The 21,708-nt window shown below is 45.0% G+C and overlaps 1 protein-coding gene across 12 annotated transcripts in view; it reads left to right on the top strand.

The window, feature by feature from the left end:
- The window catches only part of TRERF1 (transcriptional regulating factor 1), a 210,301-nt gene extending 191,464 nt beyond the window's left edge, over window positions 1-18,837 (top strand). For 9 of the 12 annotated variants that reach the window (XM_010818254.4, XM_010818255.4, XM_024983967.2 and 6 more), the window contains 3 exons: window positions 6,764-6,964; window positions 9,538-9,785; window positions 15,084-18,837. In XM_010818254.4, the coding sequence (XP_010816556.1) occupies window positions 6,764-6,964; window positions 9,538-9,785; window positions 15,084-15,408 (774 nt within the window). In that variant the 3' untranslated portion in view covers window positions 15,409-18,837. The remainder of the gene's footprint in view (window positions 1-6,763; window positions 6,965-9,537; window positions 9,786-15,083) is intronic. The other 3 variants (XM_005223550.5, XM_005223548.5, XM_005223539.5) reach the window with 1 other exon arrangement.
- The last annotated feature ends 2,871 nt before the right edge of the window (window positions 18,838-21,708 follow it).

Below are 21,708 nucleotides of genomic sequence, written 5' to 3'. Positions count from 1 at the left end.
GGGGTCCCCAACCTCCAGAATCTTAATGCCTGGTGATCTGAGTGGAGCTGATGTAATAATAATAGAAATAAAGTGCACAATAATTGTAATGCGCTTAAATCATCCCCACACCACCCCCTTACCCCACCCCCCGTCTGTGGAAAAACTATCTTCCATGAAACCAATCCCTGGTGCCGAAAAGGTTGGGGAGCCCTGCCTCAGGAAGACGAAGGTTCTGGGATTTTACACAGCTTCTATGAAGCATGCGCAAGAAGCAGCTTTGACCTCTAGATGGCGCCAGGAACCCTCCATCATTGGCGAGCTGGTTAGCAGTGTGTGGATTAGTCTGGTCCTCACATCACCATTTATCCTTAATATCGATTTCCTTCATTAGCAGACAAATCCAAAGTTGTCTGCAGATTAAGATGAAGAACCTACTAAAGGCGTCACGAGATCGAAATCTTCTCCAAACCCCTTATTTGTGGCTTTGGAAATGGCTACTGCTTTCGTCCTTGTGGTTAACTCTCTTCTCTGCATCCATAGCCAAGGAAAATCTTGCATGTTGTGGAAAACACATACGTGTATGTAGAAATTACGTCTTACAACAGATTACTAAACTCCAGTCTGCAGCCATTAAGGAAATGGTTTCAAATTCATAAATATCGTGAATTTTACAATTATACTTTCATTCCCAACTGTATCCATGCATAAGTGTTCCTAGCACATATGCAGGTTAATTTCTTTCACAGACACTTACACATAGCACTTCATACATTCCAGGCGTTGTACTAGGAGGGACTTAACGTATAATGACTCATTTACTCCTTGTACCATTTCTATGAGGTAGGAAACTGAGGCACAGAGCCTAGGTAACTTAGCCATGGTCAAAGGCTGGTGAGTGTGTTGTCTGGGACTGACTCCCCTGTATAACACCCAGGAGCAAGCAAATGCTAATCCTCTTACAGAAGGGTAAAAACATGCATGCATGTGTGTGGCCTCAGCCATGTCCAGCTCTTTGCAGCCCCCTGGACTGTAGCCTGCCAGGCTCCTCTGTCCATGGAATTCTCCAGGCAAGAATACTAGAGTGAGTTGCCATTTCCTACTCTAGGGGTTCTTCCCAATCCAGGGATCAAGCTCAATATCTCTTGCATCTCCTGCACTGGCAGGCAGATTCTTTACCATTGTGCCTTCTGGGAAGTTAAAAACACCTGGAGTCATTAAGATTTCAAAGCCTGAGTTCCTAACTAAGAGTTTGATCCCAGCTACAAAATATAAACACGTATATACAGTTATATGTGGACCCAAATATCAAAAAAAAAAAAATAGACATCTGTAGAATAGAATGGTATTGCCATTCATTTGATGAGAGATGGCAGTATTCTTGTGATCAGGACTGTTGTTGGACTGGCTTAAGTAGTGATGCCTTACATCTGAATAGCCTTTTTCTCATCTGTGGTTAATGTTTAAGAAAGCAGCGTGATCTCTTCTGGTTCAGTCCGCTAAAAGAAATTGAGTCCTCGCTGTGTCCATAGTGCTGTGGGTGAGCCAGGGCTGCTGACTGGCCTCGGCCCCTGCCCCAGGGCATATGTTACCGTTTGGAAGACGTGGCATACCTGAAGAGAAAACTTACCGTGAACTTCAAGTCTTTAAAAACACTGTGAGGTGAAAACCAGAAAGTATTAGATATGACCTTCAGGAATTCTCTCTTATCCAGCTCTTCCAGTCCTCAGGCAGAAGGTTGAGGCCCAGAGAGGGGAAGGGGCTTGCCCATGGTCACACGAGCATTGCTTTCCGAGGGGGTAGACAGTAAATGAGGAAGCACCAAGACTCCCGGCCTGGGAGACCTAAGACCCGGCCCCTAAGCTTACTGCCCTGTAAAATGGGGCCGATGGTTTAGATAACCTGGACGGTCCCTTCCGATTCTGGAATGTTCAGAGTCATGTTTTGGAGGAGAGCAAAATCAGAGGGTATGGTTTCCTAAGGCAGACCTTTGGCTTGGGTGTTACCAAGTGCCCAGGACCGTGCCTGGCATAATATCGGCACTCGGTAAATGTTTGTTGAGTAAATGAGTGAAAATTTTTCCCAGCTAGGAGTCACTCTGGGTCATGGGAGCAATCCCTCTATGAGCTCCCTGGGAGGAGATGGGGTGAACCAGGGGCTTCTGAGCAGAGGAGGGCTGCTGAAGACGGTGTCACTATCGGAGGCAGAGGTGCCATCTGGGGCCAGCAGGCCTTCGTGGGTGTCTGGAAAGGCCCGAGCCAGCGTGTAGCCTCAGACCCAGGAGGAAAGGTTAAGATGGCACTCAGGCACCCCACCTTCTTGGGATTATTTGCCAGGGGCTGGTATTAAGCTGGGTCAGGTGTGCCACACCTGTGACCTGTGAGCTTAGAGAGAACAAAAAGCCATGTGCGTAGATGACTCAGCGCCTGTTTGTTTAGCTGTGCTGGGTCTTTGCTGCCTCACTCAGGCTTTCTGTAGTTGCGGCAAGCTGGGCCTACTCTCTGGTTGTGATGCCCAGGCTTCTCATTGCAGTGGCTTCTCTTGTTGCAGAACATGGGCCCTGGAGCGTGTGGGCTCAGTAGTTATGGCACACGGACTTAGTTGCTCTGCAGCCTGTGAAATCGTCCCAGATCAGGGCTCGAAGCCATGTCCCCTGCATTGGCAGGCAGATTCTTAGCCACTGGACCACCAGGGAAGTCCCACAGTCCACCTTCTGAGGATAGTTTGCCAAGTGGAGATAAAAACCAGGACCCGGCAAGGACAGAGAGGCTGTAGGAAGCACCGTCCTAGGAGGGCGTCCTTCTCTCAGTCCTCAGGGCCTACCTGGGTAGCTCTCCTGACCATGTGTGCTCAGTAATTTATTAAAGGGACAGATGACTATTCCCCCTGGATGGAGCACAGTCCGGAGCTCAGGGACTTCCCCGGGGAGAAGGGTGATGAAGAAGGATGGGGAGTGACTGCTCTTGAGGGGCCAGGGGGTCAGCATAGCACATCGCTCACCTTGTAGGTGACTTGACTTCTGGCCTGAGACCATCACAAGCCTTCCTCTCCCACCCTTTTGGGCAGAAGAGGGGGCCAAGGTGTGCTCTGCTGCGGAGGTGGGAGGGAAGTGCTGATCACACCGTCCTGTCTCCTGCCCAGGCTCCTGCCCCCACTCAGGGTGAATCCGTGGGTCTGACTAGGAGCAAAATTGAGCGCAATTCAAGAAACCAGCTGAGAAATGTAACTGACTTCGGAAGACAGCAGTCAGGGCACCAAGAGCACAGCTCCCCCAGGTCCCCGGCCTGAGTCACCTGCAGCGGGGTCCCCTGACAAGGGGCCTGGGAAACATCCCTCTTCCCTTTGACACAGAAAAGCAGCTGGCTTTAATGGTTTTGAGAGGTTTAAAAGCTCTGTGTTTGAGCTGAAAATCTAAGCCATGCCCAGATGGACAGATGTGCGTCTATGGACATGTGCAGGCAGGCAAGGAGCAGAGGCTGAGATTTTACAATCAGACAGTGCAGGATTTAAATCTCAATTCAGCTTCTTTACCAGCTGTGTGCTCTTGGGAAAATCAGTTCTCTGGCAAATTTCTTATTTGTTTAAAAAATAAAAACTTGTAGGGGATTCCCTGGCGGTCCAGTGGTTAAGATTCCATGTTTTCACTGCCAAAATGCTGAGGGCCCAGGTTCAGTCCCTGGTCAGAGAACTAAGATCCTGCAAGCTGCATGTCATTGCCCACCCCCCCCCCAAAAAAAAACAAAGGGAAAAAATAAACAAGAAGAAAAAAAATATGCAGAGATTTTGTGAGAACTAGCTGTGTGTGGGTGGGGGTGTGTGTGTGTGTAGTCCCTGATCCAAAGCAGGCCTTCAGTGTGTTATCATCACCAACGTCTTTCATTGGTGACTGTAACACTCAAATTTGTGTCATTGAAATTTGGATTATTGAGCATCTGTGTTTTAACTTGTAAATTTCTCATAATATAAATGCCATTTGCAGGCCTGAGAAATAAAAATCTCCTCCTCCTCAACAAATTCTTACTTGGACTCTCCAAGTTTTGAGCACCTTGTATCATATAGAACCATCTCCCAGCCCTGTATTTGCCTGCCTTTCCACCAGGTTTGGAATATTACCAAATGTTTCCTTTTCACAGTACATCAGGAAATGGCCAACTTGTAGATACAGAGTCCTACATGTTAGGGTTTCATCCCGTCTTTGCATCTGTTAGTCACCTTGGTGCCCTTTGGCTTGGTGATAAATCATTTTGTGAACATGCATAGATTGCCATTTGAATTAAAACCTGTCTGCATTCCTGAGACGTATATAATCACAGGACAGTATAATTTAGTCTGTAATTTAATGGCTCTATGGAACTTTTTTTCTAAGAGCTTTTAAGCCCAAACAATGGCACAGTGAGAAAATTGTAATTATAACAACTGCCATGAAATAAATGCCATTGTCATTGAAAGTTACTGTGTAATTTACTTTAAATGGTGAGCTGTAGGCCCTGGTCTGCTTAATAACCTGATACTTGACACCACAAAGTTCCAGTTCTGTAAAGGAATGGAGTGAACCGGTGGGGTTTGACATAACATGGTTTTACCTAAAATTCTTGAGATTGGAAGGTGGTGGATTCATACGAGACTAAGGCCATTTAAGTGAAATCAACCTGTCTGTTCTAAACTGGTAAGAGACTATAAGTTTATATCACAAATCACTCTAAAATAAATTAAGCCTATACCTGAATTCATTGAAGTCTTTCAGCAAATGTAATCATTACTGAGTAATCCTAATTAACCACTGGAAACTGGGATAATTTCTTAAGTATACCCTATTAATACATAGTCTCAAATAGGCATATATAGCATACTGTGAGTGAATGAGTATTAGTTGCTCAGTCATGTCCAGCTTTTTGCAACCCCATGGACTGTAGCCTGCCAGGCTCCTCTGTCCATAGAATTCTCCAGGCAAGAATACTGGAGTAGGTAGCCATTCCCTTCAGGGGGTCTTCCCGACTCAGGGATTGAACCCGGGTCTCTCACACCGTAGGCAGATGCTTTACCGTCTGAGCCACCAGGGAAGCCCCATATACCATATTAAATAAGGCTAAAACTGAAAGAGTGAGGAGTGTGCTAAATGCCCATATTACTGGGATTGTCTTTCACTCCCATCTCCAATCCAGACTGGAAAAAGAAAGCTGGTGGTTTCTGGATCCCAGGAGTGCTGGCTTCCAGGTTCTAAGACTCATAGGCTCAACCAGCATTACATCACTGTCCAGGGTAAACCAAACTGGAGCCCACATGCTTCAAGCAGTGGGCGTGCCGAGAGCCCAGCAGAAACCAGTGACCCATCAGGGAGGGAGGCAGTGGCCACCCCCATGTTGTTTCCTCATTTGTTAAACAGGCGGACTGTTTACAGTCTATCAAATGACAAAGCAAATGTGAAAGCACTTCATACACCATGAAGTGCTGTAAAACAGAAGCTGAAATGAGGCTGCTGGAACACAGAGTTCCCATCCTTGGTCCTCAGTCCTTCTAGGCCCTGGGAGCAAGCCCTCCTCAGCCCGCCTCCTCATGCGGATGGAGATTGTAAAATAGGGCACTCAGTTCAATAAAAGGGCCGCCCGGGTTCCTGCCCTCCCTCCCAGCCCACCCAGTACCTCCTCCAGGCTGCTCCTTTAACTGTCTTGTTAACTTCAAGGATGGTCAGAATCTTCTGCGTAATTCATCTCGTTGCTGTTCTGAAGTAGACGGAGGGGATACAGTTGCAGAGAAGATAATTATTCATAGAAATATTTTTCTTGTTCTTTTTTATAGAGTGCCTCGGAAAGGCATTTCTTCAAGAGCCTATGACCAGAAACAAGCAAACAAAAAAACATGAGAAGTAAAAGGAAATAACCAATCCCCTTCCATTTCTGCCCCTTTTCAGAGCCATTGTGGTTCACTCTTTGATCCTATATTCTGACAAGAACAGAGCAGGAACGCATCAGAATGCCATGGGTCATGTGCCTGCCAAAGGTCAAATCAATATCTTGGGCGTCTTGCAAGGAAGTGTGATAGAAAGCCTTTAAAAACAAACCATGGGTGGAGGGGACATATGTATACCTATGGCTGATTCATGTTGATGTATGGCGGAAACCAACACAATAGTGAAAAGCATTTATCCTTCAATTAAAAATAAATTAATTAAACAAACAAACATGGGGACTTCCCTGGTGATCCAATGGCTGAGACTCCACGCTCCCAAAGCAGGGGGCCCAGGTTTGATCCATGGTCAGGGATCAAGCCTGCAACTAGAGAGCCCTCGAGCCACAATGAAGACCAGGTGCAGCCAAAATAAGTAGTAAGCTTAAAAAAAATGATAGGGCTTTGGTCTCTGCCCAACGGAGTTCCACGGTGTCATTGCTGCTTGAAAACCCTTCTTACTCCCTTGGAAGGCAGAGCAGCTACAAGTGGGGCAGCCTGCCTGGGTTTTGGTCGATGTCATGTTCTACTGGTCTCCAACAAGGGAGAGAAACTCTACATAGAAAAATCTCTCCTGTCTGCCTTAGCATTTTTTTTTTTTAAGTAAGTGATGAGGGGACCCAGAGTGGGCCTCGGGGACTTGGTTGCTCTCAGAATTCCAGGTGTCCAGTGACCAACCTTGTCCCTTCTGAGAGGCCTCTGCCAGACACTCCCTCATGCACAAAGATGCCGACACAGCCCCAGCGTCCAGGCCCTCTTTGCTGGCCCCTGGGTTCTGTTCATCACTAAAAATGTCATTTGGGGGGGTTTCTCCCTTTCTCTTGTATTCCCTTAACACCAGACGAGTGAAGAAGATGAAGAGGTAGAGGAGGAGGAGGATCCGGAAGAAGACAGGAAATCCACAAGAGAAGAGGAGAGTGAATTGCCCAAGTCCCCGGAGCCGCCGCAAGGCCCGGTCCTGGCTCCCGCAGAGGGGCCGCCCCTGCAGGCCCTGGGCCAGCCCTCGGGCTCCTTCATCTGTGAAATGCCCAACTGCGGGGCGGTAAGTGTCTCCGTGTCCTCAGAGGCTCTGGGACTGGTGAGAGCCGTGCGCACAGCCGGCTTAAAGAGATGATGCCTTTTACAAAGGAGGGTGCTCTTCCAGCAGTGAAAGCTGGGCAGAGAGAATCCACGTAGCCAGGCTTTTCTTTCTTTCATCCATTTACTTGTTTGGCCCACAGATATTTCTGGAGTCAAGCAGAGTCAAACACTGCCAATGCTCAGAGGACGCAAGTCCTTTCCTGGCCTCAGGAAGCAGGTGATTCAGGCTCTGCAGCGGCCTTGGCCTCCAGAACTCACACTTCCTGTTTCTTGGTGCCTCCCGACTCCTCTGAGCTGTCGCACCAGGCGTGCTCTGGAAACATGCATTGGAATGCCGTGAAAGAGCCCCCAGAGGAGTCTCCTTTTATGGCATAATTACAAAGATTTGGCTGAAGTTTATCTTTGTACTCTTTGAGGGAAGGGAAAAAAAAAGATTTACTAAGCAAATTAATCATGTAAACAGGCTGAAAGCGTGTCTGTTTAATTACTTAACCTAGTACTTTTTATTAATAAGTACGTTAGAAGCATCATCTTGCTAAAATAAAACCAATTCCCATTTGATCATTCGTAGTGCTAAAGCCTTACAGAATCTGTACTGGCTGATGTAAGACTGTGTATTTTGAAGAATAGATTTTTTAAATTGTTAACTTCGGACTGTCAGTCATCCACTGGTCTCCTGTGAAGTGAAAGTCACTCAGTTGTGTCCGACTCGTGCGACCCCATGGGCTGTAGCTCTGTCCATGGAATTTTCCAGGCAAGAATACTGAAGTGGGTTGCCATTTCCTTCTCCAGGCCAGTGGTTTCCTACTCATCTGAGTTGCTGAGCTTTTCTCAGATCGGGTTTCTTAAAGCTGTACACAACTGTACAGGCAAGTTCTAGAGGTATTATGCAAAAAAAATTAGAACATATGATTCATTTCATATGAAGCCCTGTTTCCCCCAAGTTAGTGCTTATTTCTGCTTGTGTGTTACATAGGATAACACACTTTTCCAGAGTGTATTGAATGCTGTTTATTGAGTCTGTCACTTAGATGAAGATAGCAGCAGTCTTTCAAATATTTTAGACTCTAAAGCTGAAATTTACTTGATTCACATCTAAGAAAAAAGAAGTAAAAAAAAAAAATGATATATACATCTTGCATTACCTTTGAAGAGAACATAAATTGCTAGCTTGTTTCTGTCTTTGATGTTTAAAGACCTAGATGCTTCACTCCATCATTACCGTACTGTATAGAACACTTCCATTCAAAAAGTGACTTTAAATGACGGTATTTTTGGTGAATTTGTTTAGAAATCGGTTGCTTTCTCAGTTCACAGTTTGGGTCTACAGTAAATTCTTTACTGTGAGGGGAATCATCTTTTACTTTACCCAATCAAAAATGCTCAGCGGGATGAATGTTTTTTCATGACTTCAAAAAAACAACAGGGGGAAAAAAAAGTGTGTTGGTTTTATTCGTTGCCTAACCGTGGAAGTTTTGGTTGCTAAATCAACCAAAGATTTTTTTCCCCTGCAAGACTATAAACAGAACTCATGAACTTAACACAGCAACCGTCTGTGGCCAGGTCGTTCAGTGAGTACTCACATTAGCTGGTGCATTTAGCGATTTGGAAGTCAGGGCTCTAGGAATTCAGGGGGTGGATCACTTCCCTTTACAACAGTGAATCTCACTGGGGAATGATCTTGTTCCACATGAACATTTGGCAGTGTCCAGAGGGAGACATTTTTGTCACGTCTGGGGAGGTGCTCCTGACATCTGGTGGGTGGAGGCCAGGGATGCTGCTAAACACCCCATGATGCAAAGGACAGCCCCACAACAAACAGTCATCCAGCCCAAAATGTCAGCAATACTGAGGCTGGGAAACCATGCTTTACGGCAGACTTCAAAAGACTGAGTCATTCCCCTTTTTATCATCCTGCAGTGAAATTTGGGGGTCTGAAATGTGGCTTTAGCACTGGGCTACTGACTGGGGCTTAGATATAACATAGAATAGAGCAGAGCAGCTAATCAGTGTTTTCAGAGCCGTGTCTCTTAGGCTTCTAGGGATTCCTAGGGGAGATAGATAGAGCTGAGCAAATAGACCCAGTTCTGGGATGCTGTCTCTTTCAGCCAGAGCACCTCTGCTTTTAACTTTGAGCTTTTGAATAAAATTTTTTAAGTTTAAAAAAAAAAGGAAAGAGGAGGGGAAAATAAAGGGGAAAAAGTGGAAGGAAGTTTCTGGCTGAAAAAAATATTGGAAAGCTGGTTCAGACCCCCCTCATTCTATAGATGGAAAAAATAAGGCATTCAGAGGGGAGATGGCCCAATGACCTCCGTGTGTGTTGGAGGCTCTGGGTTGAGCCCCCAGTCTTTGGTCGTAACAGTGATTGTTGTTGTTGTTGGCACAGCATTTGTGGTTGTGGTATTTGATCTCTGCTTTCTGTGGCATTTGCCCAGAGTTTGCTTATGTAAAACCCCTGTGCCTTGTCATTAGACTCTGTTTCAAGTATCCCATGTTCTACCGATGAGTAACTAATAACCCTAATTTCCTTTTCAGGACTGTAGATGTCATGTCACTCCCTTTCTTCCCCAGGTGTTCAGCTCCCGGCAGGCACTGAACGGCCACGCCCGCATCCATGGTGGCACCAACCAGGTGACCAAAGCTCGGGGCACTGTTCCCTCTGGGAAGCAGAAGCCTGGCAGTGCCCAGAGTGGGTACTGCTCGGTGAAGAGCTCACCCTCCCACAGCACCACCAGCGGCGAGACAGACCCCACCACCATCTTCCCCTGCAAAGAGTGCGGCAAGTAGGTAGAATTTGGCCAGGGACTGGATCTAAGTGTGTGATGAATAAGGCCACTGTGGGGTCTGGGCCAGGGTAGTCTAAAATGTCTCCAGGTAGAAAAAGAACCCAGACTCTCCAGTTTTTTCTCATACCATCCTTGGGGTCGGCATGGTACATCGTGGCAGGTGGACCTTGTCTCTGACTCAGAATATGGTCCTTCTGATGTCCTAAATGAAATTGAAGAAAGTAGGGAAAACCACTAGACCATTCAGGTATGACCTAAATCAAATCCCTTATGATTATACAGTAGAAATAAGAAATAGATTTAAGGGCCTAGATCTGATAGATAGAGTGCCTGATGAACTATGGAATGAGGTTCGTGACATTGTACAGGAGACAGGGATCAAGACCATCCCCATGGAAAAGAAATGCAAAAAAGCAAAATGGCTGTCTGGGGAGGCCTTACAAGTAGCTGTGAAAAGAAGAGAAGCGAAAAGCAAAGGAGAAAAGGAAAGATATAAGCATCTGAATGCAGAGTTCCAAAGAATAGCAAGAAGAGATAAGAAAGCCTTCCTCAGCGATCAATGCAAAGAAATAGAGGAAAACAACAGAATGGGGAAGACTAGAGATCTCTGTAAAGTTTAAAAATAAAATAAAATTAAAAAAAAAAAAAAAGAAAAGAAAATTAGAGATACCAAGGGAACATTTCATGCAAAGATGGGCTTGATAAAGGACAGAAATGGTATGGACCTAACAGAAGCAGAAGATATTAAGAAGAGGTGGCAAGAATACACAGAAGAACTGTACAAAAAAGATCTTCACGACCCAGATAATCACAATGCTGTGATCACTGACCTAGAGCCAGACATCCTGGAATGTGAAGTCAAGTGGGCCTTAGAAAGCATCACTACGAACAAAGCTAGTGGGGGTGATGGAATTCCAGTTGAGCTATTTCAAATCCTGAAAGATGATGCTGTGAAAGTGCTGCACTCAATATGCCAGCAAATTTGGAAAACTCAGCAGTGGCCACAGGACTGGAAAAGGTCAGTTTTCATCCCGATCCCAAAGAAAGGCAATGCCAAAGAATGCTCAGACTACCGCACAATTGCACTCATCTCACACGCTAGTAAAGTAATGCTCAAAATTCTCCAAGCCGGGCTTCAGCAATATGTGAACCGTGAACTTCCTGATGTTCAAGCTGGTTTTAGAAAAGGCAGAGGAACCAGAGATCAAATTGCCAACATATGCTGGATCATGGAAAAAGCAAGAGAGTTCCAGAAAAACATCTATTTCTGCTTTATCGACTATGCCAAAGCCTTTGACTGTGTGGATCACAATAAACTGTGGAAAATTCTGAAAGAGATGGGAATACCAGACCACCTGACCTGCCTCTTGAGAAATCTGTATGCAGGTCAGGAAGCAACAGTTAGAACTGGACATGGAACAACAGACTGGTTCCAAATAGGAAAAGGAGTACGTCAAGGCTGTATATTGTCACCCTGTTTATTTAATTTATTTGCAGAGTACATCATGAGAAACACTGGACTGGAAGAAACACAAGCTAGAATCAAGATTGCCAGGAGAAATATCAATAACCTCAGATATGCAGATGACACCACCCTTATGGCAGAAAGTGAAGAGGAACTCAAAAGCCTGTTGATGAAAGTGAAAGAGGAGAGTGAAAAAGTTGGCTTAAAGCTCAACATTCAGAAAACGAAGATCATGGCATCTGGTCCCATCAATTCATGGGAAATAGATTGGAAAACATTGGAAACAGTGGCAGACTTTATATTTTGGGTCTCCAAAATCACTGCAGATGGTGACTGCAGCCATGAAATTAAAAGACGCTTACTCCTTGGAAGAAAAGTTATGTCCAACCTAGATAGCATATTGAAAACCAGAGACATTACTTTGCCAACAAAGGTCCATCTAGTCAAGGCTATGGTTTTTCCTATGGTCATGTACGGATGTGAGGGTTGGACTGTGAAGAAGGCTGAGCGCCGAAGAATTGATGCTTTTGAACTGTGGTGTTGGAGAAGACTCTTGAGAGTCCCTTGGACTGCAAGGAGATCCAACCAGTCCATCCTAAAGGAGATCAGCCCTGGGATTTCTTTGGAAGGAATGATGTTAAAGCTGAAACTCCAGTATTTTGGCCACCTCATGAGAAGAGTTGACTCATTGGAAAAGACTCTGATGCTGGGAGGGACTGGGGGCAGGAGGAGAAGGGGACGACAGAGGATGAGATGGCTGGATGGCATCACCGACTCAATGGAAGTGAGTCTGAGTGAACTCCTGGAGTTGGTGATGGACAGGGAGGCCTGGCGTGCTGCGATTCATGGAGTCGCAAAGAGTCGGACACGACTGAGCAACTGAACTGAACTGAACTGAAACTCTAATAAGGATGGACATCATCAGAGAGCAGATCTCTAGTGACAGAACTTCACTCTTTTCCAGAAATGATGGATGGGACTGATTCCCACCTCTTCCCTTCACACCGAAACCATATTCACCAGGACTGCTCTCTTTGCATCCCTGCCCAGTGATTTGAGAATGGCTCTAAAACATCTAGTCAGGAACTCTCTGTAGCAGAAATGGCTTTTCTAGCACCACTGATGACTCCTGCACCCGGGGCAGACATCACTAATCAATTGCTACGCTCTTTGCTACTGTATTAAGTTAAGACTCCAATGCTTTTCAGTCCTTTAAATCCTCATGCTTCAAGCAGGCACAACCAGTTGATCAGACTTGATCCATGAGAGAAAACCTATTTGTCATCTCTGCCCTTTTAAGTATAATTTAAAACAGTGAAAAGGGCGAAACTGACAATGGGCAGTAATAACAGCTAACCTTTACTGAGCACTTGATTTTGTCACATACTTTATGTGCCTGAGCTCTTCTAATCCCCACACAAAAACTCCATGTGATGCAGATACTATTTTATCCTTGGTTTACAAATAAGGACTGAACATTAATTAAATTGATGTGCCCCAGGTCACACCCCCAGAAAGAGCAGAACAGAGATTTGAAGCCGTCAGTGTTCAGATACAGAGCCTGGGTGTCTGACCACTGTTCCATCCCATGGGTTTGCTTTGTTTGCTTATTTATCACTGGTAAGATACACACAGTCCCCTCCCACAGCATCCGGTATAGAATTCCAGTTTATTTCTCAGTGAGTCTGCTAAGAGGGGTTGTCACAAGTGACTTCCTTTAGGAGCCTTACCAAGTTGCTCTTCCTGTAACCTGCAATGCTGCAGACACGCAGGGTTACCTGGAGAGGTACCCACCAGGTAGCTGCCAGAACTCTACCAAGGGAACATCCTTGGTTATATGAGTGAGGCCACCGAGGACCTCTGTTTATAATATTCATCCTCATGGAATATTTCAGGCATTTTGCTTCCATTTATCAGTTACTCAGTGCTTGCCTGGCATTGTTTGAAAGGATGTTTACATGTATTAATTTATTCCTCAGCCCAGTACGTACTCTTAGCCTTAGGTCAGTGGCACCTGCGAGGTGAGTTGGAACCAGCAGCTCTCTTCCTGCAGAGATGGGGAGACATTTAGGATGGGCCCCCTCCTCGGGGCTCTGATGTCCTCCAGAGCCAGGGCATGATGCCATCTTCATGTCACCAAGAAATAAGGGAGCCCCTGGATTGACCATCAGCCTTATTTACTTGGAACAATGAAACCTCCTTAGTCTGACTTCCATCTACTTGCCCTGGGGTGGAAGAGAGAGGCAGAAAAGAGGGTCAAACCAGTGTCTTCTGCAGGGAACCAGCACCCTCTGCTCACTTCCCCCAGACAGGCAGCAACGCCTTACTCCACTAGGTGGCAGCAAAGGACAGAACGACCAGAACTAAGAGTTTCCGGCTCTTTCAGTGACTTTCGCTGTTTTCTTGTCCTGTTTTTATGTTGCTTGGGATCTTTTTCAAGCATAACTCCAGTTAAGATTTTATGGAAAATAAAAATATTTTTTATGGTTTTCCACACTAAGAATAACATCAGGCAAATGTTTGCAGAATGCTTCTTTTAGCTGCTGAAATTATGTTCATCACATTAGACAGTTTTCAGTGTCATGTGGTGATTCATCAACTCTGTTCTAAGACACAGGTCTTACAAATCAGGTCTTTTTTTCCTTTATGAGCTCAGGAATGAATATTTATGCTACCCACCCTCCCCTAAAACAGGCAGCCTCACCTCTGGACAAATGTTCTCTGGAAAAGGTCCAGAGAGAAATATTTTAGGCTTTGCAGGCCATTCTGTCTCTGTCACAGCTACTCAGCTCTGCCATTTTAGTGCAGAAATAGCCATAGACGATACATAAACAGAGAGACATGGCTGTATTCCCAGAAAACTTTATTTACAAAAGCAGGCAGCGTATGGGATTTGGCCACTGACCGTGGTTGGCAGACCCCTCGTCCCAGGATTTCTCAACCTGGGTCTGACGATTCCTTGTTTGGGGTAGAGGGCCTGCCCTCAATATGGTAGAATGTTTAGTGACATCCCTGGCCTCTACCCCACTCAAAGCCAGAAGTGCCAGCACCACCCAACTGTGACCATTAGAAATATCTCCAGACGTTACTCCCTGGGAGGCAGACCCACCCTCAGCTGAGAGCCACTGTCTCATTCGAAAGCTAACAGGAACCAACTGTGATATATGATGGCCAAAACAAGAAGGGATCTTGGGTAAAGAGGACTGCTCGGTGCAGAAGTCAAGTACAGTGAAGACCGAGGTGGGGCTGTTGGATTTGGCCACACAATTACTAGCGAGCAATCTCGAGCACTCGGGCTGAGCACAGGGGACGGTGCTCCACTTGGAGAGTGTGGAGGACGGACGAGCAATCCATGTCTGCAGAGACCCCCTGGAATTTTGACAGGAAGAACAGGATTGGAGGCCAGAGGCAGGGGAGGGGTGGTTTTATGGTGGGAACCAGCGGAGCTGGGCTGCATGATTTGGGGATTCTCAGTTGGTTGAGAGGGCTTACTTAGCAATGGAGATAGAAAGAGGGAAGAGAAGGAGGGAAAGGGGCGTGGGCCCAGGCCACAGGTGGACAGGAAAGCTTTGAGAATTCATCCTCCATTGTCACAGGGAGAAAGCCCAACACACATAAATGTGTTCCTGTCCCCATCTTCTTCCCTTGGAGAGAAGAGAGGTGACAGGTCACTGGGGGAGGAGGTCTTGGGAGCTAAGGAGACCAGAACACTGTCACACCACCCCAAAGCAGGCATCAGACCACACACCCACTGTTCCCTTAGGACCCCTTGGATTTCCAAGAACTCTGATGCTCTAAATGTCTCATGCTTCTTTTTCTCATTTTTATAGAGTCTTCTTCAAGATCAAAAGCCGAAATGCACACATGAAAACTCACAGACAGCAGGAGGAACAGCAGAGGCAGAAAGCTCAGAAGGCGGCGTTCGCGGCCGAGATGGCAGCCACAATCGAGAGGACTACGGGGCCGGTGGGGCCGCAGGGGCTGCTGCCCCTGGACCAGCTGAGTCTGATCAAACCCATCAAGGACGTGGACCTCCTCGATGACGACGTCGTCCAGCAGCTAGGAGGCGTCATGGCAGAGGCCGAGGTTGTGGACACCGGTCTCCTCCTGGATGATCAGGCTTCAGTTTTGCTTCAGGGTGACACGGAACTCTAAAGGCCCCGCGTGTCGCTTTGAGACAGCGAAAACCCACAGCCTCCAGCCTCCTTCATCAGGACACTGGGACTGCCCGCTTGTTTTGTAATCATTTTAAACTACCTGTTTAAAAAGTGGTCTTTTTTTTTTCCAGGTTTAGAAACAAATCGGTTTTTTCTTTTCCTTTTATTTAAAAACAATTGTTTTTATGGGCGGTTGGGGGGAATAAATAATTGGCACAATTCTACTTTAAGATGTGTTTCATCTGGGCTAGGCTACATTCCCAAGAACTCATTCCTGGCTGGGAATGAACTTGACATTCATGTTCTTTTGCTTTTTAGATGCCAACCATCCTGGTTGCCTTCTGTCCCAAAGCTTGCGTGAGTGAGCGAGTGTGTGTGTGTGTGTTTGTGTGTGTGTAAAGCAGGCTGCTTTCTTTCTGCTGGGGTCTTGGACCATCCTTCCCCACCAACAGTCATTTTTGTGTTGACCTCATTCCACAGTTGGCAGTGAACTTGGCATCTTTGCTGGGAGACCCTGCTAGGAAGTAGCTTTCCAGTGAGCAAAGTCAGCCTTGTGTTCCACGGCTTTCTTCCAGCATACACATCATTGGAAGAGTTGACCAAATGTAAAAATAATTTTTCTGCCTGCCCTGCCCATCACTCAGCCTGGCTCTAAAAACTGAGTACTGTATCATTTCAGGCTTTCCCTCCCAGACAGTGGTTTACTGAGAAGGTGGTTCATAGAGCAAGCGTGTCCTCTTCCCAGTTCCCTGAGGACCGGTTGACTCCAATTCACCAATTGGCAGAGGCATACTTTGGCCTGAGCTGACTGACTGCAAGTCCGTCTAGAGGAAAATAACCCCAACTATTAAGTTGCCAGGGTTGTTTTTAGGGGAAGATAGTCAAGGAGCACAGATTAAAGTATCTAGAATGCCAAGCAGTCTTCTTCTGCCCAAAAACTAGCTCAGAAGAGCCCGTTCCTTTTTGCCACACTGTTAATGGTCTGTGGGGTTCCAAGTTACTCTGTGCCACTTGGAAGCACTATGAAACCTGATTCACTGGGATTCTGCTGCTACGCATCTGTGCAGGACTGAAGTTTACTTTGACGCTAACTCTGAGTTTTCCTAACTCTGGGTTTTCTAGCAAATCTGATGGTGAATACAAGGGAAATAGCATTAAAGGCCAACAAAAACAGTTTCAGATGCCCCTTTGGCTCCATTGTTTGCATTCAAACAGTGAATTTTTCATTAAAGTCATTTACCAAAGCTCTTCTAGAATTCTCCAAGCGACATAACTCTGCTCTGCCTCCTGTCCCTGCCGGCAGGGCTGCTGTTTGTACTTGACGGTATTAAACCTGTAATCCTTCAAAAATGGCTTTCAGCTCAGGCTTTTGAGCTGAGTCAGACTGCTCTCTGGCCTCCGTCAGGGCAAACGAGTGCACGCCTTCAGACTGGAATGCAGTCCCAGCTCAGAGCTGACGCGTCTGGCTGGTGACTTCTGAGCAGGGGGCTTTCCGGCCTTCCCCCACCCCAGGTAGGCTGATGCCCCAGCTCCTGCAGGCGTGGCAACCCTGCCAGGGCACTTTGCTGACACAGTAACTAGCTTGACGTGAAGGAGGATGTCAGTGGAAGGATGAGGATAGGAACAAAGCATCGTTTACGTTGTCTCTGCAAAAGCGTTTAGCGGGCAGCCACGACCCACAGCGGCCCCACGCAGGCAGTGTCCTCTGAATCTCAGGAAAGCCATGGACAGAAGATCAATACAATGGTTCCTTTCATGCCATCATTTCTGTTCTCAGAAAAAAAGAGGTCTTGCAAGTTTCCTTTACCTTTTTTTTTTAGGGAGGGAAATAATGTGTCATTTGCTGCCATTTCTGACAAGTTATTCTGTGTTTGAGTTCAGAACTGCCTGGGCAGGGCATCAGCTTTGTGGCAGAACTATTTGAGAACCGTACTAAGTGTAATACCAGCTGATCCCATCTGCCCAGTGACTACTTCCCTCCACACGTGGGTATATGAGAGTGTTCTGGAAGGGTTCTGTGGATCTCTGAAAGTTTATCTGGCAAAGGAGCAGACACCCAGGAAAAATGTTTATAAAGCAAATGTATGCATTCTGCTTGGAGATTTGCCCGGCTGTTCCAGTTTAAAACATTAAAATAAACTGAGTTGCCAAGGCAAAAATATAATGCACAATTTAGTTTTGACTTTCCATGCAGTATACCTTAAGCATTTTTGACTTGAAATAACCAAAGAACTCCTCCTTGACGAGACAGTTCACTTTGCTGAATTAGTTTTTTTCTTCACAGTATTAGCGTAGAGGATTGACTTCATAGTACAATATTGCACTTATTTTTTTTTCTGAAATGATTCTGCCTGCATGTACGTGTTGTGTTTTAGTTCCCCACCCCCATCTCTCCTTACCCCAAAGAACTTTTCTTCCCGATGGTTTATGTCTTCAACCCGTTACTGTTTACTATCAGATAGTTTTTCATTAGTGAATTTAGACCTCTTTGAGAAAGCTTGTATATAAAAAGTTAAAAGATATATTTTATGGAAAAACCCATCTTATTTTCAAATATATTTAACTGCTGTTCTATTTTATTAGAGGAAGGTTGTAAATATTTTCTAGGAGTTCTATTGTAAAGAAAAGTATTTTTGAAAAAAATTAATGTAATAAAAACGAAAACATTTTTAAATGGTGGTTGTGATTGCTTCCTGTTCTGGCTTCGTTGTGTTCTATTCGCAGGAAATGTTTTGCATGCCTTGCCATGTTAGGATGTAATTTATTCCGGTTTGCACTATTTTTAGTTGACATCATAATATCTAATGTGCTTCACTGTATTTTCCCCGGGAATGCAGGTCCCTTGGTCCATATCAAAAGCACTATGTATAGCATATTCATACCTTTTTCTTTTGTAACGTGTGTATTTTTAATAAGGATTTTATGTAACATTTTGGCAAAAAAAGAGGACAGTATTTTCTAGTGAATTTTATAATACATTTTGCTAAAAATGTTTCTTCCTAGGTCAGTTTTTGTTAAGGTGAACCAAAAGTCTTATTTTCCCAGGGGTTTAACAAAAAAGTTTGAAGCTTGAAAGCAAAGTTATATTTAAACATCATATGTAACAAATAAATAAAGATGTTTTATAGACTTGTCCTCAAAAGTTGCATTCCTTAAAATACAAAAACAACTAGGGCATTCTAGGTTGGTTCCCCCTGAGTGATGAGCATTTTTTTTTAAATTGCCACAATACTATTTTTCAGAAAGCCAGGAGAATTTTACTTAAAAGTTTCCAGCCATTAGCCTCCTCAGAAATTTATTACAGTTCTTATAGATAGGCATTCATCAGAGATGTAACCAAATAGACACTGTCATATTTATTTGTGAAAACCTGATTCAATATTGCATCAGCTGCTCTGAAAATAAAATGTTATCTTTTTGAGTTTCATTTGGCTTAACATTCCTTCTTTTTTAGCTGCTGAAGTGACTTCTCAATGCTAATTTACCATTAGCTGGTTTCTAGAGACCGGTTTAGAGGGGTGTTGATCAGATCTAATGCTCATATAAGTGCCCCCACCCCCACTCTGGAGGCCAAGCTGAACATTTCTGCTTCTCCAAGCAGTGGATGAGCCATGTGAAGGGTTGATGGTCTCTAACCCGCAGCAGTCACAGTGCCATTTCAGGCAGTTCAGTAATACACGAGTTATCTCACAAGGAACCGCCAACAAAATCCAGCCCACCCTGATTTATAGGCATGGCTAATCTCAATTTCCAAATTCTAAAAGGTGTGTTTACTTTTTAATACTCAACAGCAAAGTTCGGAAGAAATCTGAAATTCTGGATTTTATACAGAACTTGATTTAAGTGGGGCATAGCTGTTCGAGACCTTGATCCTCTATATGCTTTGGGGATTTTATACTTTTAATTTGGGCAATTCTGGTCCTGTACCAAAGAAAACAGCTCTTCCTTTACAAACACTGTGCGTTTAGCCAGTGTTGGACATTTAAATTCTGCTTCCAGAGGCTCAGGTGTCCAATCTGAAGATTTTAAGTTTTTCATTCATTACAAATCTAGCAGGCACTATTCTATGCTGTATTACACATGGGGGAGTTGAGTGGACAAAGAGGACTGTGACATCATTCCTGCCTGCATGCCAAGGCATTTAATACTTGAAAAAAACATACAGTGTCTTGGGAACAGATCCAAGTCCACCAGTGGGAAGAGCAAAGCTCATGGTTTATTACTATTACTGAACCATCTCACCATCACCCACATGCTGCTAAGTCGCTTCAGTCGTGTCCAACTCTGTGCGACCCCATAGACGGCAGCCCACCAGGCTTCCCCGTCCCTGGGACTCTCCAGGCAAGAACACTGGAGTGGGTTGCCATTTCCTTCTCCAATGCATGAAAGTGAAAAGTCAAAGTGAAGTTGCTCAGTCGTGTCCGACTCTAGCGACCCCATAGACTGCAGCCTACCAGGCTCCTCTCTCCATGGGATTTTCTAGGCAAAAGTACTGGAGTGGGGTGCCATTGCCTTCTCCATCACCCACATAGTCACAGCAATTTGCAATAGGTGCTCAGCAACTATTTGTTAAATTGACTATCTCTAATCTTCCAGGTATGCTTATCTACGTGCGTGTATGTGTACATAAAACCTCTTCTGAGTTTACCTAAAGTCAACTCTTAGTTCCACGGGCCTCCAGTCTACCTTCCTTGGTCATAGCCAGCCAGCTGGAGACTGAGGCTGAGTTTTAATGTTGACATAAGCAAAACATAATTAGGAAGTCATGTTAAGAATCTGGATAATATATTATTATTAATCTAATATTAATTAATATCTTATTATTTAGATAATAGATTTTTGAGTCTCAGATATCCCTGTATATGAGAGCCAAAGGACTGATTATTACTTTACATGAGAGAGAATCTTGAAAAAATCTATCCTCCAGCCATCCCTCAAGGGATGTGTTTAATGTTTCTGTTTTGAATGTAAAGGCCAAGCAGTCACATATGCTTGATCTACACTGCAGCACACACACCCTTAACATACAACACGGATCGCTCTTTGGGCTGTTTGGGGTCATTACTTCCGCTGCTTCTGTAATTTTATTTTTGACGGTCTTGATATTTCTTCTTTTCCCAACCACTTTATTTAAAGGCACGTTTGACACATAAACGCTATAGATATTTATTGTGTACAACCTGATGAGTTTGGAGATAAGTGTATAACCATGAAACCAGCACAATCAAGGGAGAAGGGCTGTCTTTTAAAACAGCACAACCGGTGCAATCAAAGTATGATTTAATTTAGAAATATTTGATGCACACACTTATTTTTCCTGGATATAAAGCAAGGTAGACTTGCATCAACCATCTAGAATCACTTGATCTCCTGTTCAATTACACTAGTTCAGAGGTTTGAAGGGTTAATTCATAGAGAAAGTGAAAGTGTAAAGTCGCCCAGTCATGTCAGACTCTTTGCAACCCCATGGACAGTAGCCTGCACCAGGCTCCTCCGTCCATGGGATTTTCTAGGCAAGAGTACTGGAGTGGGTTGCCATTTCCTTCTCCAGGGAATCTTCCTGACCCAGGGATTGAACACAGGTCTCCCGCATTGTAGACAGACGCTTTACCATCTGAGCCACCAAAGGGAAGAGACTTATAATGGACTGGCCAAGCTTCAGAACACTGTCCATGCTAATAAACTAAGAACTTTAATGTGTCAAAACAAAAAACCTGCACTGTCTATGCCTACACACCATACCAAAAGACCCTGTCCACAACCCCACTGTTGGCGAAACCCCAGTTGGCCCCACACAATGACTCCCACCTTGCCCCCAGCTAATTGGTACAGGGCTGGCACCTAACCAAAAGTTAGTAGGGCCACAGTCTGTTTGATGACACAGTTTAGCCCTGGAAAACAAGGGGACCAAATCCAATTCCCATATTGTAGAGTATGAATGGAGAAACCTGGTGAGCCAAAGCGGCAAGCAGCAGTCACATGCAAGGCAGAAATCTGAGGGAGCAGACACAATGTGTAAGCAAAGGCCATCCATAAAGAGACCATATTTGGCCAGAGGGGTGGAGAGGGCATCCAGTTCCCAAGGCTGTTTTGAGCCCACTTTTCCAGTTTCAGGAGTAGGAAAGGCCATCTCAGTCTTAAAAAACAAACTCCTTTCTTGCAGGAGCATAGGGAAGCAGTGACCCCTATGCCTCACATCCTAGAGACTTAAGTAGAACTGGACCTTATCACAGAGTCAACTCCAGAGGTGCCGCAGGGGTGGAAAAGGCATTGAACTAGGATGTTGAAGCTGGTTATT

Source organism: Bos taurus, chromosome 23 (genome assembly GCF_002263795.3).
Source record: "Bos taurus isolate L1 Dominette 01449 registration number 42190680 breed Hereford chromosome 23, ARS-UCD2.0, whole genome shotgun sequence".
Taxonomy (NCBI): Eukaryota; Metazoa; Chordata; class Mammalia; order Artiodactyla; family Bovidae; genus Bos; species Bos taurus.
This window is presented reverse-complemented; position numbering and strand designations above follow the sequence as displayed.